Raw genomic sequence first — 14450 nt, 5'->3', positions numbered from 1 at the left:
TAAATTTATCAAATCTGTTCCTCAAGCCCTTTTTTAACAAAATAATCTATCAAAGTGCTTTTAGGTTACATAAAGATGCAGAAACCAACAGGAACACTGTGAAAGACCCCGAAAGAACTGGCAAACGGGTGAAAACAAAATGTCCCTGGCTGAAGTAACAAGGTAAAGATTAAGTCAGACAAATGCACACCGACATACTCACTTAAAAACTGTAAAGATATTGCATACATTCATTGTTTTCATTTCTTTTTTTTTGTGAGGAAGAAATTGTTGACAGATATAATTCAATTTCTTTCATAAATACAAAGAAATTAGCCCTTTTTTTTGTAAATTTACACTTTTACACACATTAATATAAATTAATAAGAGAAGGGTCAGAGGCATTAATTTAAATCCAGTGACAGATGAGATTTCAATCTCAAAGTCTCTCTGTGTTTGAAAACTATGAAGTAAATCATCTGATGTGTCAGAGGAGAGATGAGGAGTTTTGTTGTGAAACAACATTTTTTTAACTGAGCCATGTTGGTTTTTTAAAAAAATTGACTTTTTCCAGAATGAAACGGATCACTTTAAAAGACGTTTTATTCAATAACAAATGAATGAATAAATATGCCTATGAAATTAATCCTGGAATAAATAAGTGAGGCAAAAACATATATAGATAAATGTAAATATAAATTAGTCAATATATTTCAATAGATAAATAAATCGTTTTTTTCTTTTTTTAAGGATGTTTTTTACAAATGACTACTTTTATTTATTTATGGGGACTTTTATTTAATAATTCAAAATGTATTTATTTATCTATCTACCTATCTATCTATCCATCTATCTATCTATCTATCTATCTATCTATCCATCTATTTCAGGGGACTTTTATTTAATAATTCCAAATGTATTTATTTATTTCAGCGGACTTTTATTTCTTAATGATGCTAGGAGACTACTTCACCAGGAGAAGAGCACACGGCAGCACCGGAGACTGACACTAGATGGTCTGTAGTCCATTCATTTGAATATAACAGATGGAAATAAAAAGACCTGGGAAATAAATGTGGCATTAGGAAATAAAAGTCCCCTGAAATAAATAAATATAGAATTAGGTAGTAAAAGTAGTCCTTTGAAAAAACGTCCTTTTTTAAATGAAAGCCTATTTAGTTATTTATTTATTTATTCATTAACTATATTGGCTAATTTATAGTTACATTTATTTATATATTTATTGCCTCATTGTTTTTTAATTTCAGCATATATTTCATAGCCATATTTATTTATTTATTTCATAGGCATATTCATATATATATATTTATTTTTTTATTGAATAAAATGGCATTCCATACCATGATAGCAGGTGCTGATTTAGCACATGCCAAGTGTCTACTACTATTACATACATACACACACACTACATAAATATTTATCTATTTATTTCATAAATCAATTGTTCCAGCTACAATGTGTAGTTTTGCCAACTTTCATCCTAAATGTATAATGTCTCGTTGTACTAGCACATACAGTGTATGCTATAGCCTTTGTGTTGGCTTTAGCAGGGCAAGTGTTTCAAAATAGATGTGACCTATCTTGTTTTCCTGGTGATCTTTGGTTGTTCCATGGTGTTGTCAAGGGGATTAGTATCTTCAGGGTTGTTGTCGGACATCACTTCATACAGTGATTCGCCTTTTCTGTCACTTCAATCACTTGAATATCATTCCTGTTAATAGTCTACCCAATTTGATATTTAATTTTGACACTCCGGAACCGTGTCGTTGTTGTTACCACAAGGTAGCGTGGCCGAGCGGTCTAAGGCGCTGGATTAAGGCTCCAGTCTCCTCGGAGGCGTGGGTTCAAATCCCACCGCTGCCAGGGTTTTGTGATAAATATTCTACTACACGTATGTACCTTAAGAACCGTCCTGTAGGGAGATTAGAAAATGAATGTGGACCCATTTAAAAGCTGGGCTTGAAACTGAAATAACACTGCTCAAAAAATTAAGGGAACACTTAAAGGGACTGTTTGTAACTTCTTACACGTATAAATCACCCGGGTCGGTGCTTCACTCAGCTCGCTCCACCTCACGTGCATGCGCGCTCACTACACACTGCAGAAGAGTTAGTTTAGCTCTGAGAATATCTAGTGAATGCACAGTGGACGTTTGTGCAGAAATAACTGCTGCAGCTCCTCCAGACCAACAGAGGTTTCCGGTGTCTTGTGAAGTGACGGGGCTTCGCAACGAGTAACGTTATCGTCTCCGACCGGGTGCCGGTGTCTCCCCTGTTCCCTCCGACCGCGGTCGGGACGCTGAAGCAGGAAAAGCCAACACTGGGATCAGCATTGATTCATGGAGAGACCTCTGTCTGGTCAGCTAACATTACTGCCAAGCAGCTGAAATATAGAGTGATATTGTGGTTTTAGCTGACGAGTGTCGCCTCTCTGTTTTGAGCGATGCTCGTTCATGTCTTGTAGAGCGAGCACAAGCGCGAGTCCGACGCTGAGTTTCGTTGACTTAATGGCCACAGGTGTCGCTGTTAACAAGCATTTCATATTCTTACAAACAGTCCCTTTAAGTGTTCTTAATTTTTTTTGAGCAGTGTATTTCAGTTATATACATGTAATAGAGTATTTATCACAAAATACTGGCAGCGGTGGGATTTGAACCCACGCCTCCGAGGAGACTGGAGCCTTAATCCAGCGCCTTAGACCGCTCGGCCACGCTACCGTGTGTTAATAAAAAAGTATGGCTCCGATCATTGTCGATTGAGTATCAAATTGAATAGAATATATATAGAGGAATGATATTCAAGTGATTGAAGTGACAGAAAAGGCGAATCACTGTATGAAGTGATGTCCGACAACAACCCTGAAGATACAATTCCCCTTGACAACACCATTGAACAACCAAAGATCACCAGGAAAGCAAGATAGTTCACATCTATTTTGAAACACTTGCCCTGCTAAAGCCAACCCAAAGGCTATAACATACACTGTATGTGTTAGTACAACGAGACATAATACATTTAGGATGAAAGTTGACCAAACTACACATTGTAGCTGGATCAATTGATTTATGAAATAAATAGATAAATATTTATGTAGTGTGTGTGTATGTATGTAATAGTAGTAGACACTTGGCATGTGCTAAATCAGCACCTGTCGCCTCACTGTTTTGACGGATGCTCGCTCATATTCAGGTAGCGTGTGCACACGGGCGAGAGCGAGCAACACCACGCAGACTTTCATTGACTTACCGGCCACAGGTGTCGCTGTTACAACCAATTTTTGATTCTTACAAACAGTCCCTTTAAGAAAAAAGTTAAGTCAGAAATTTCATCAGAGCTGCACTAATCAAACATTTTATTTTTTACAATGGATCAAATGAGAAATGTGCAATGTGAGCGGTGTCTGTCTATAGAGACAAACCCACAGAGAACCATCTTCTATCACCTTTAAAGACCTTTGAATAGCCTCTGAAATAATACCAGCGAGCAGAATACAAGGACGTGAAATCATGCATAAAAGAAAAATAAGACTTTCTGCTGAATAAGTGTGGCTTCCTCCTGTGGATAACACGCATGGTGGAATAGTAAATACATGTGAACCTGTTTCGAATGTTTGCTTGAAACTGTGAAGTGGTTTGTACAGTTGTGTGATGGCGTTGGTTTTCATGTGGTCAGTACATAATGGCACTGTGAGCGTTTTCATCAAAATTGCCTTGAATGTTCGCCTGCGTGATGCTGCTGCTGCCATGGCAACGCATCAGTCTGCCTGCTGTGATGCTGTTGTAGATCTTTGAAGCTGTTTATACCGTCCTATCATCATCTCTAACACAGCTTACTCATGCACGTTCACACACAAAGGCCTTCATGTTTTCCAGCACTGATTACTCGCTTGTTTTCGTACTTTGCTTGGACATTTGCTTTTGTGCCCACTTATTCAACGGCAGATATTTAAATATTCTCCCTCACACACACACACACACACACACACACAAAGAGACACCTTAAACCCCACTTATTTCTCTCCAAAGCACATTTTGTGTTAGTTTATAAGCTTTATTTGATGTAAACAGAGACTCAGTGACATAACCGCAAGGGCAGAACCTTTTGTTGCACTTATGCTCACATGCTTATGCAATAGACACTCAAACAGACACAGCGGGAGACAGAAAGAGAGAGATCTAATGCATTTAATGGGGTTTCGATTTTGTTTTTAGCTCCAAAAAAAAGGAGGACAGGAACAGGACATAGGTCATTCCCTGATGTTTGTGTCTTGTATTTCTATGTGATAGTTTCTCGTTTTCATGAACAGCGCCTCTTTTTTGTCTCTCTCTGTCTCATACACAAATTCTTATTATAATACACACTCATTCACACACACACACACACACTGCACATATACTGTAGATATAGCTACTGTAATAGCATAGCAGAATGACATACAAAGAGCACAAAAATATGCATTTTATCAAGCAAAAATGCCCAAAACTCTGATTCCAGCTCTGCGAACATGAGGTTTTACTTCATTTCAGTAACACTTTATACTTACCATCATTTATAAACGGTAAATTGATAGTTAAGTAAACATAGTTAATAGTTACTTTGCTGTATACAAACAACGAAATGATAATTAATCATGTTTACTAATAATTAGTAATGCTATAATTTAGTTATTAAGTTATTCCAACAGTTTCTTGTTGCACACATTTTAACATTTTATATAAATAAGTATTTGTTAATGATTAAGATATTATTTAGGGCTGTCAATCGATTCAAATATTTAATCGCGATTAATCGCATGATTGTCCATAGTTAATCTTAATTAATCACACATTTTTTATCGGTTCAAAATGTATCTTAAAGGGAGATTTTTCAAGTATTTAATACTGTTATCAACATGGGAGTGGGCAAATATGCTTGCTTTATGCAAATGTATGTATATATTTATTACTGGAAATCAATTAACAACACAAAACAATGACAAATATTGTCCAGAAACCCTCACAGGTACTGCATTTAGCGTAAAAAATATGCTCAAATCATAGCATGTCAAACTGCAGCCCAACAGGCAACAACAGCTGTCAGTTGTAATATATCACCTCTTTGCCTCTGTCAGCTTCTCTTTAGCTGGGCATTTGTCTTTCCCACATACTTTATACATTTCTGATGATGAACGACTGACAGATGACAGATGAATAGATCGCTGACAGATAATGACAGTCTATCATAGCTCTGTACGCTACCCTCCAAAAATTGCAGCGTGCCCCAGAAAGCTCCACTTCCCCATTCCCTTTTGTGTTTGAGATTGTTTTCTGTATTTTCTGACAGATTAGTCGATGCAGGCCTATTCCGGTCTCCAGTCCTTTCCTCTTTCTTTACCAAGAAAAGTGAGAGGACTTCCTTTCATTTAATGTTCAGAAGTTCCTCTTGTGTTTAATCTCTGTACATCCTCTCCTCTCAGACCGGCGTGGTCCTTCTGTTGGCAGCACAGTTTCCGGGCAGCAACTCTGTGTTGTTGTGAGCTGCTGACGGGGTTAAATCATCCACGGCCATGTCGATTTTACCGTCTTTGAGAGGCGAGGATAAGGTGTAGAGCATGAACTCTGAGCCTACGGTCACTGGGTTTGACAAAGCCATGGCTTTGGTTTCAACTGAGAGGGACGGCTCTCGGTCTCGCACCATAGATGCTCGAAAGGAGTTCGAGACGAGGTCCCCCGCACTGTGGTTGCTCCTGTAGCTGTACCGGCGGGAGCGGTTCTGGTAGTAGCGGTTGCGGTAGTAAGATGAGCTGCGAGAGATGGGCGGCTTGATGAGGGACGGCCGGCCTTTAGTGCGCAGCTGTCTGTGCTTTTCTATGAACACGTGCACGGCCAGGACGCCCACCATCTCAGCCAGCACGAAGGACAGGGCGCCAAAATAAAAGGACCAGCCGTAGGAGTAGCTCTTCTTGTTGTCGCTCTGGCTGGGGTCACCTGAGTTGGCTGATATGTAGACGATGATGCCAATAATGTTACTGAGACCTGGAAGAGTTTAGAGACATAGAGATGGATCAGCTGGATGATAGATACTGACGGTTGCATGCAAATTAGAGGTGTGTGTGTGTGTTTCTGACCTGCAGAGACAAAGAGTATTCCCGCGCTGAGGATGACGTTGTAGCGTGACTTGTAGAACTCGCTGGCAGCAACACACACACCTCCGAGAAACAACAATCCCACACTGAGGATGGGGAAGAGGCTGGAGGCTCGTACTGCTCCTGAGGACAGAACAGGAGATTGGGAATATATAACATTTGAATACCCGAGACTTCCATTATAGTTGTTACATTTGCATATGTGTTACCCACGTAGTAAATACTCTGCAGCATCCTGCTCATAGTCAGCATCCTCAGCAAAGTGATCGATGTCTTTGCAGACGCCCCGAAACGTCCCTGCAGAAAAGACAAAGAAAGACATTACAGTACATCCATTTGATAACTACTTTGACTCTGTGTCACTCTGCTCTGTATCATTTTATAACGTGACTAGGGCTGTCAATCGATTAAAATATGTAATCACGATTAATCGCAAATTAATCATTAATCATTTTTTTCTGTTCAAAACTTACCTTAAAGGGAGATTTGTCAATATTTAATACTCTTATCAACATGGGAGTGGGTACATTTTGCTTGCTTTATGCAAATGTATGTATATATTTATTATTGGACAACAATTAACAACACAAAACAATGACAAATATTGTCCAGAAACCCTCAAAGGTACTAGATTAAGCATAAAAAATATGGTCAAATCATAACATGGCAAACTGCAGCCCAACAGGCAACAACAGCTGTCAGTGTGTCAGTGTGCTGACTTGACTATGACTTGCCCCAAACTGCATGTGATTATCATAAAGTGGGCATGTCTGTAAAGGGGAGACTCGTGGGTACCCATAGAACCTATTTTCATTCACTTATCTTGAGGTCAGAGGTCAAGGAACCCCTTTGGTGCCATTGGATTCCTTAGGTTTTCTGGTTTCATATGATACCAGTATCTTCACTCTAGCTTTAAAACTGAGCCCGCTACAGCCTCCGAGAGATTGATTGCATTAATGCGTTAAAGAAATTAGTGGCGTTAAAACAAATGTGCAATAACTTTGACATCCTTAAACATGACATAAATGTTTCTTTCAATATTAGTTCACAAGGAAGTCCTATTAAGACTAAATATGTCTTCTTATGCAAAAAGCTGTAAATAAACCAAAATCACCACAATAACAATTCAGCATGTCTAAATTACATATGAAATATGATTACAAAAATGACCTAAAGTGAATGTTTTCCATAGACATTTTTATTGCTATTCTGTTGCTAGGGCAACAGCTTTGATCCAACTTTACTTCCTGTCACCTACTGCATTAACAAACATTGCAACAGGAAATACAAAGGGGCCCATTGAAAATATTTGTGTTGTCAAGTTTGGAAAGGTCTATATGAGAACTCGCACAATATGTTAGTAGAAACTAATGTTCAATAAAACTGGCAGAGGCATTTTAAACTTACCAACCTTCACATTTCAGTTTCAAAGAGCAGACTCAAGGGACCTAAAGTTAGTCCTGATAGTGCACTTATTTATCCGTATAACTAACCATCGTTCAGGGCCAGGTAGTTTGAAGGGTTATTAACAGGATTATCAATAGAGTTCAACAATAAACTACAATTTGACTCAACAGCAGATATTCTACTTGAGTTAATTTTTATGTTGCCAAATACATATTTTGGATCAGTGTCTTTACAATATCTATCTATCTATGTACAATATCTAGCAACAGTAGAGGCGCGGTCACCCCCGAGCTTAAAGGTCCCGTATCATGTTCATTTCCAGGTTCATAATTGTATTTTGAGTTTCTACTAGAACATGTTTAAATGCTTTAATGTTAAAAAACAAAACATTATTTTTCTCATACTGTCTGCCTGAATATACCTGTATTCACCCTCTGTCTGAAACGCTCCGTTTTAGCACCCGTCTCTTAAAGACCCCCTCCTCAAAAAGCCCAGTCTGCTCTAATCGGCTTGTGAGAAAAATATGGTGCATCTTTGAAAAGGTAGGCTATGTTCCAAATCGCATACTTTTTAGTACTTTTAGTACATACTGCAGCTGCCCTTACAAAGTATGTACTGTCGCATGCAGTATGCATACAATTGGGACATACTACTTCAACATTGCGCCTTGAACTTTGACCCTCTTGCTCATAATATATATCCGCTGTGCAGAGGATTGTGGGTCAGAATAGCCAGAAAAACATGCTGGCTTGTATACTGCAAAGTGTGACCAGATGTAGTAGGACATCCTGGTATTTTTGACATAGTGCATTAGACATACTATGTATTGGGACATACTAAATCTTTTTGTGGCATACTAATAATAGTATGGTAGTATGGGTACTGGAACGCACAGATAGCGGTATATTCTAATGAGCCTGTATGTGACATAGGAAGGGGAGCCAAATCTGAATGGCTTGTTGAATGGCAAATGGCAAAAGGCAGAGCTCTTTGTAGTAAAACACAGAAATAAAACATTACTCATTAAGTTTAAATGCTCTTTGTTGACATTGGGGATGGTAGTTTGAATTTTTTTGTCAATCATTTCTTAAGTTTAGATCACGGGACAGCCAGGAGCCCCGAGTCAGCCGACCTGAGGGACCTCGATGTAGAATAAGTATCGTACCGGTAACCAGTGGAGAGAGGCCAGAATAATACCAATGCAATCCAGACTATAGCTGCCGTAACACAAGTTATGTGTTCTTCATGCCACTGTATTTGTGCACATTCAGCATATTATTAAAACATATAGTTCAGTGAATATCTCCCAGCACTATATTGTATGTTGGCAAGAATCCAATCCATAAAAGAGAAATACTAAATAGTCTGACCAATCATCAAGCTTTCAGTCAGACAGACTCTCACTATCACTACCTGTAAACGCTCTGATGTCTTTTGATGTGAACTTTGACCTCCTGAAGAGTCTAAAACCAGCCTCACACATCGCTGTGCCCTGCTCTCAGTAACCTCTGGCCCAGCACTGCCTTTCAACATCAGCAAACACAGGGACGTATTGATAAATGTGTCCCTACGTGCTGCACTGATTGACCAGTATTGATGATGTGACTCGGTCGCCGTGGTTACCAAAATAAAACTCATTCAGTAAGCTACAACTCGGCCGCGGTGAACAGGTCAGAGAGAAAAGCTCCTGAGAGAGCATTTATTGTAATTACTGTCAGGGTACAAAGAGAGATGATGTTGTTTTGCATATTTTTTCCTCACTCTTAGCATGAATAGATATTTTCTGAGCACTTGTATTATGCAGCATGTTTAATGCCATTAGTCTTTATTCAAATTGATACTTTGGAGGACAGTTTTGTTGTAGCTTGACATGAAAATCACCCAGACATGTGCCATTATAAATGTCTGTTTCACGACCATACGTCAGCCTGCTGTCCTTCGTCTGTCCTCGTGCATCTTTATTTTACATTGATGTCTTTTCAAGTCACTATTTATTACTGTTGTCACGCGTATTCCTGAAGAAGAGAGAGACTTCAGCTTCTCGTCTTTCTGTCACACACTCAGGATTGTTGAAGCATTGATGTCCTCTGCACGCTTTGTTACCTTCCCATTAAACCATTTTGGAGCTTAGAGATAGAGAGTGAGGCAGGCAGCAGCAGCAGCAGCAGAGCGAGCTGAACATTTCCATTTCATTCAGAAAATTAGCAAAGCAAAGCAAACAGAGGATATAGGGTGAAAGAGAAAGAGGGCTGCTATTAAAAAGCAATGAATAATTGAAAATGTAATTTCCATCCATAAACTCCTCTTCAGCTCCCCAAGATTTGAACATCAATTTAAATCAAAGCATAAACTCACCTTAGCTAAAGTAGGAGATATATTGCAGGAGAGCACATTTTCTCTGTAGACTTTCAGAGCCGAACGATAACAGTTATTCCTCAGACATAAAGAGATAAAAAATATAACTGAGTGCTCTTGGCTCATAAGGCCAGTTAATAAAAGCTAGTTAACGTCTGTTTTAGCTCAAACTCCCCCTCAGTATCACTGCTTTTATTATGTTTTAGCTCAAACATCACCACTGTTTTAGTGCTATCAGTGGTGGAATGTAACATTTACTGTATACTCAAGTGCTGTACTTTAGTATAGTTTTGATGTACTTGTACTTTACTTGAGTATTTTCATTTCATATACTATACATGCTATTTCATACTTCTACTCCACTACTACTTAATAATAAGCTGAATATGATGCGTTGTTGCAAAAATGTACTCACACATCAAATAATAATAATAATAATAATAATAATAACAATAATAATAATAATAATAATAATAATTATTATTATTATTATTATTGTTGATGATTATCAATATTATTAATATTATTATATCAACATTTTGATGAGCTCAATATGATGCATTGTTATTGATTAAACAACTCAACAGTCAAATTATTTCTAACTGTAAAATGTACTCACATATCAAATATAAATAATTCAATAATACTATAACACTCACAGGGGACATTTTTCTGCACTTTTACTTCTGATACTTTAAATACTTGCGTACTTGCAGCCTACTTACGGTATGGACTTGCTGGACTTTTACTTGTAAATAAGTAGGCTATTTTAACATTGTGGTATTTCTATTTTTACTAAAGGGTCTGAATACTTCCTCCCCTCCCGGGTGTTTTAAATAAATACATTTATTTTTTACCAATATAGGTAGATAGGTAGGTAGATAGATAGATAGATAGATAGATAGATAGATAGATAGATAGATAGATAGATAGATAAATAGATAGATAGAGAGATAGATAGATAGATAGATAGATAGATAGATAGATAGATAAATAGATAGATAGAGAGATAGATAGATAGATAGATAGATAGATAGATAGATAGATAGATAGATAAATAGATAGATAGATAGATAGATAGATAGATAGATAGATAGATAGATAGATAGATAGATAGGTAGATAGATAGATAGATAGATAGATAGGTAGAAAGGTAGATGGATGAATTGATAGATAGAAAGATAGATAGATAGATAGATAGATAGATAGATAGATATATAGATAGATAGATAGATAGATAGATAGATAGATAGATAGATAGACAGATAGGTAGATAGATATTATTATAGATAGATTGATAGATAGGTAGACAGGTAGACAGGTAGATGGATGAATTGATAGATAGATAGATAGATAGATGGATAGATAGATGGATGGATGGATGGATGGATGGATAGATAGATAGATAGATAGATAGATAGATAGATAGATAGATAGATAGATAGATAGATAGATAGATAGACAGATAGATAGACAGATAAATAGACAGATAGAGAGACAGATAGATAGATAGATAGATAGATGGATATGTAGATAGAGAGATACAGTATGTAGATAGATAAAAATAGACATATTGTACCCATAGGGCCTTAATGTGTATTTGTTACTTAGTAGTCCACGATAGCCCATTGATCTTGCACTTTAACATATATTCATCTGATATATTGATTGATGACATGTTGATTATATGACCATAATATTGCTCTATTCTAAAGTTTTGCTGTAATAATCTTTAAATGAGATCATATATGAGATGAGATCAAACATGCACCAACAGTGGCCACTTTCAAATCTAGACTCAAGACCAAACTGTTCTCAGACGCTTTTCTTAATTGATCAAATGCTGCACTTTACTGTCTTTTGATTGTTTTTATTATCTTTTTTAATTTTTTTTCTTTTAACTTATACTTTTATATATTTTTTTTCATTTTTATCTTATGCACTTTGTGCTCTTTTATCTTGCTTTTATATATGTAAAGCACTTTGAATTGCCTTTGTGTATGAAATGGGCTATATAAATAAACTTGCCTTGCCTTGCCTTACATTCATGTGGAAGTAATAGGCATATTGTACCCACAGGGCCTTAATGTGTATTTGTTACTTAATATCAAGAAGTAGTCCAATATAGTTCATTGATCTTGCACTTTAATATATAACCATCTGATATATTGATTGATGACATATTGATTATATTACCATAATATTGCTATACTCTAAAGTGTTGCTGTGATAATCTTTACTTTCCTAAAGTAGAAACCAGACTAAAGGTGAAACTTGTGAACTTGTAAACTTGAGTTAGTGTTAGTGTCCTACCCTTAGTGCAGCAGGTCCTCCACACTTTAATATGTACACTGTAAACAATTGCTGTTCATTTACAGCAGGATTTCAACAGTATTAACCTGTTATTGCTAAAAACAGTGCTTTACTGTTAATACAAAAGAAAACCAGTTAAATAACGCTCATAGGCCGTTTTTTAACTGAACTATAATGCATTCTTAAAAAACAGCACTTTACTGCTGATCAACTGTCTAAAGTATCATCAGTAACAGTTTCATGCAGTATTGTTTTAATTCTGGGACCTGATCTGCACATGTGAGGCTTGTACATTGTACATGATTGTAAAATCAGTGAATTAGCTTTATTGTTCTTCACTCACATGTTGTTATGGTTTGCATTCTGTGCTTGTAGCCAGATATAGACAGACATGTTGGGAAAAGTGTCAACAAGTCTATTAGAGCCTTTTTCCTAACAAGTGCCTTTAATTGTATTTAGTGTGACTGTATGTCTGTAACCTGCTAAGTCTATTCATCTAGGCAAAAAATAATGTTTATTAAAATGTATGTAAAAAATACAACCTAAATAGTGCATTAAAACAAATCAGTAAGATAATGTAAAAGAAAGATGAAAAGCAGGTATATAATGTATCTTTAAACAGTAAATTAACTGTAAATACTGTGAAATTAATACAAAAAAAAATTCAAATTGTATTTTTCATTAACAGTACAAAGCTGTACATTTCAGCAACAGTATAATAATGTTAATTTTACAGTAACATAAAGGCAACCCTGCTGCCAGTTCTTTACTGTTATTTTACTGGGAAACTCTTAACAGTGTACAGTAGTAGAAACCAGACGAAAGGTGGTGAAACTTGTGAACTTGAGTCAGTGTTAGTGTCCTACCCTTGCATTTAAGCTTTTCTTGATCATTTTTGAAGATAATTATTCTGTTTTTTAGATGTTTATGACTCTATTTTAACAATTAATTAAAAATATTTCTTGTAAAAATACAGATTTTTTTTGCAAAACTTCTGAGTTAATGTAAATTTGGGCTTTTACAATGTAAAATTACATGTTTCATTTGTGATTTATATGTAAATGGTCTTAGATTTACGGTGTATGACTATTCTATTAATAAATATATGTTAAAAGTAAAATATTTCCTTGTAAAATTACAGTAATAAAGGCTAATTATATAAAGATAATTACTTTTTTTTTTTTTTTACAGTTTATTTATGTTAATTAACGGACAGTATTTTTACGTTTTTTACAGACATTTTCTGGCGCCCATGCTGCCGGAAAATTTCCGTTATTTTACACTTTTTTTTTTTACAGTGTATATAAATAAACTTGCCTTGCCTTACCTTATAGTCTTACAGTAGTAGAAACCAGACTAAAGGTGGTAAAACTTGTGAACTTGTAAACTTGAGTTAGAGTTAGTGTGTCCTACCCTCGGTGCAGCAGGTCCTCCACACTTTAACATATATTCATCTGATGTATTGATTGATGACATATTGATATATGACCATAATATATTCTAAAGTTTTGCAGTGATAATCTTTACAGTCCTATAGTAGAAACCAGACTAAAGGTGAAACTTGTGAACTTGTAAAGTTGAGTAAAGTTGGTGTTAGTGTGTCCTACCCTCAGTGCAGCAGGTCCTCCACAGCCCGGAGTGGGTCAGCACCTCCTCGTTCTTGCGGACAGTGTCGTTGTCGTTCATGCTCTTGGAGCGACAGACCCCTCGAGAGTACAGCCAGTAGTCCGTCCCCACGGCGATGGTCATCAGGCTGAAGGCGCAGAAAGCTCCCGCTGTGGTCATCAGCATCATCACCCCTCGGTTACACAGCCTCATCTTCCTCCTCCTCCTGCTCCTCCTCCTCCTCCACACCAGTGGACGGAGGTTTTAGAAACTGTTAAAAACTTGTCTTATCTTTGTGTGGATCCTCTCGGCTGAAGGGAACTCAGATTGTGCGCACATCTTCAGGCCCACTGGTGTATAGTTGGATAAACTGTGCAGGTTTTTTCCTCTAAACTATACATGCACAACACTTGGTCCCCTGAGTTGGGAGGTTTCCATGCTTTGTCAGTAGAAGAACTGAAGAATCAGAGAGGAAAAACACAAGGCCGAGGAGTGGAAAAGTGGAAAAAGATCCTCCATAAAACAAAAAGTTGTTGAGAGAAAACAGCAGCAGCAGCAGCAGCTCCTCTGGACTCCATCTAGATTTGTTGTAGCTCAACTCTGTGTGGCTCTGCAGGATAATCCCGCCCTCCAGTGTGAGTGTGTGT

At 37.0% G+C, this 14450-nt stretch overlaps 1 protein-coding gene and 2 non-coding genes across 3 annotated transcripts; 1 reads left to right on the top strand and 2 right to left on the bottom strand.

Moving 5' to 3' along the window:
• The first annotated feature begins 1781 nt into the window (after positions 1-1781).
• trnal-aag lies at positions 1782-1863 on the top strand. The gene has a single exon. It is a non-coding gene; the product is annotated as a tRNA-Leu (tRNA).
• Positions 1864-2634: 771 nt separating this feature from the next.
• Positions 2635-2716, bottom strand: trnal-aag. The gene has a single exon. It is a non-coding gene; the product is annotated as a tRNA-Leu (tRNA).
• Positions 2717-5061: 2345 nt separating this feature from the next.
• Positions 5062-14366, bottom strand: LOC119485319 (voltage-dependent calcium channel gamma-3 subunit). The gene is made up of 4 exons (XM_037764826.1): positions 13806-14366; positions 6337-6420; positions 6106-6246; positions 5062-6013 (listed from the first exon to the last, which is right to left on the bottom strand). Exons 1-4 carry the CDS (start codon positions 14014-14016, stop codon positions 5451-5453), a joined length of 999 nt encoding a protein of 332 aa, XP_037620754.1. The 5' UTR covers positions 14017-14366; the 3' UTR covers positions 5062-5450.
• Between the last annotated feature and the right edge of the window lie 84 nt (positions 14367-14450).

This window comes from Sebastes umbrosus, chromosome 3 (assembly GCF_015220745.1).
Source record: "Sebastes umbrosus isolate fSebUmb1 chromosome 3, fSebUmb1.pri, whole genome shotgun sequence".
Classification (NCBI taxonomy): domain Eukaryota; kingdom Metazoa; phylum Chordata; class Actinopteri; order Perciformes; family Sebastidae; genus Sebastes; species Sebastes umbrosus.
This window is presented reverse-complemented; position numbering and strand designations above follow the sequence as displayed.

What these genes read in the sequence shown, in the direction of transcription:
- LOC119485319 (XM_037764826.1), bottom strand. Translation starts at nt 14,016, where the DNA reads ATGAGGCTGTGTAACCGAGGGGTGATGATGCTGATGACCACAGCGGGA. An exon ending in GAGGACCTGCTGCACTGAGG is followed by an intron (nt 6,421 to 13,805) that starts GTAGGACACACT and finishes TCTTTTCTGCAG; the next exon opens with GGACGTTTCGGGGCGTCTGC. An exon ending in TGCTGCAGAGTATTTACTAC is followed by an intron (nt 6,247 to 6,336) that starts GTGGGTAACACA and finishes TTCTGTCCTCAG; the next exon opens with GAGCAGTACGAGCCTCCAGC.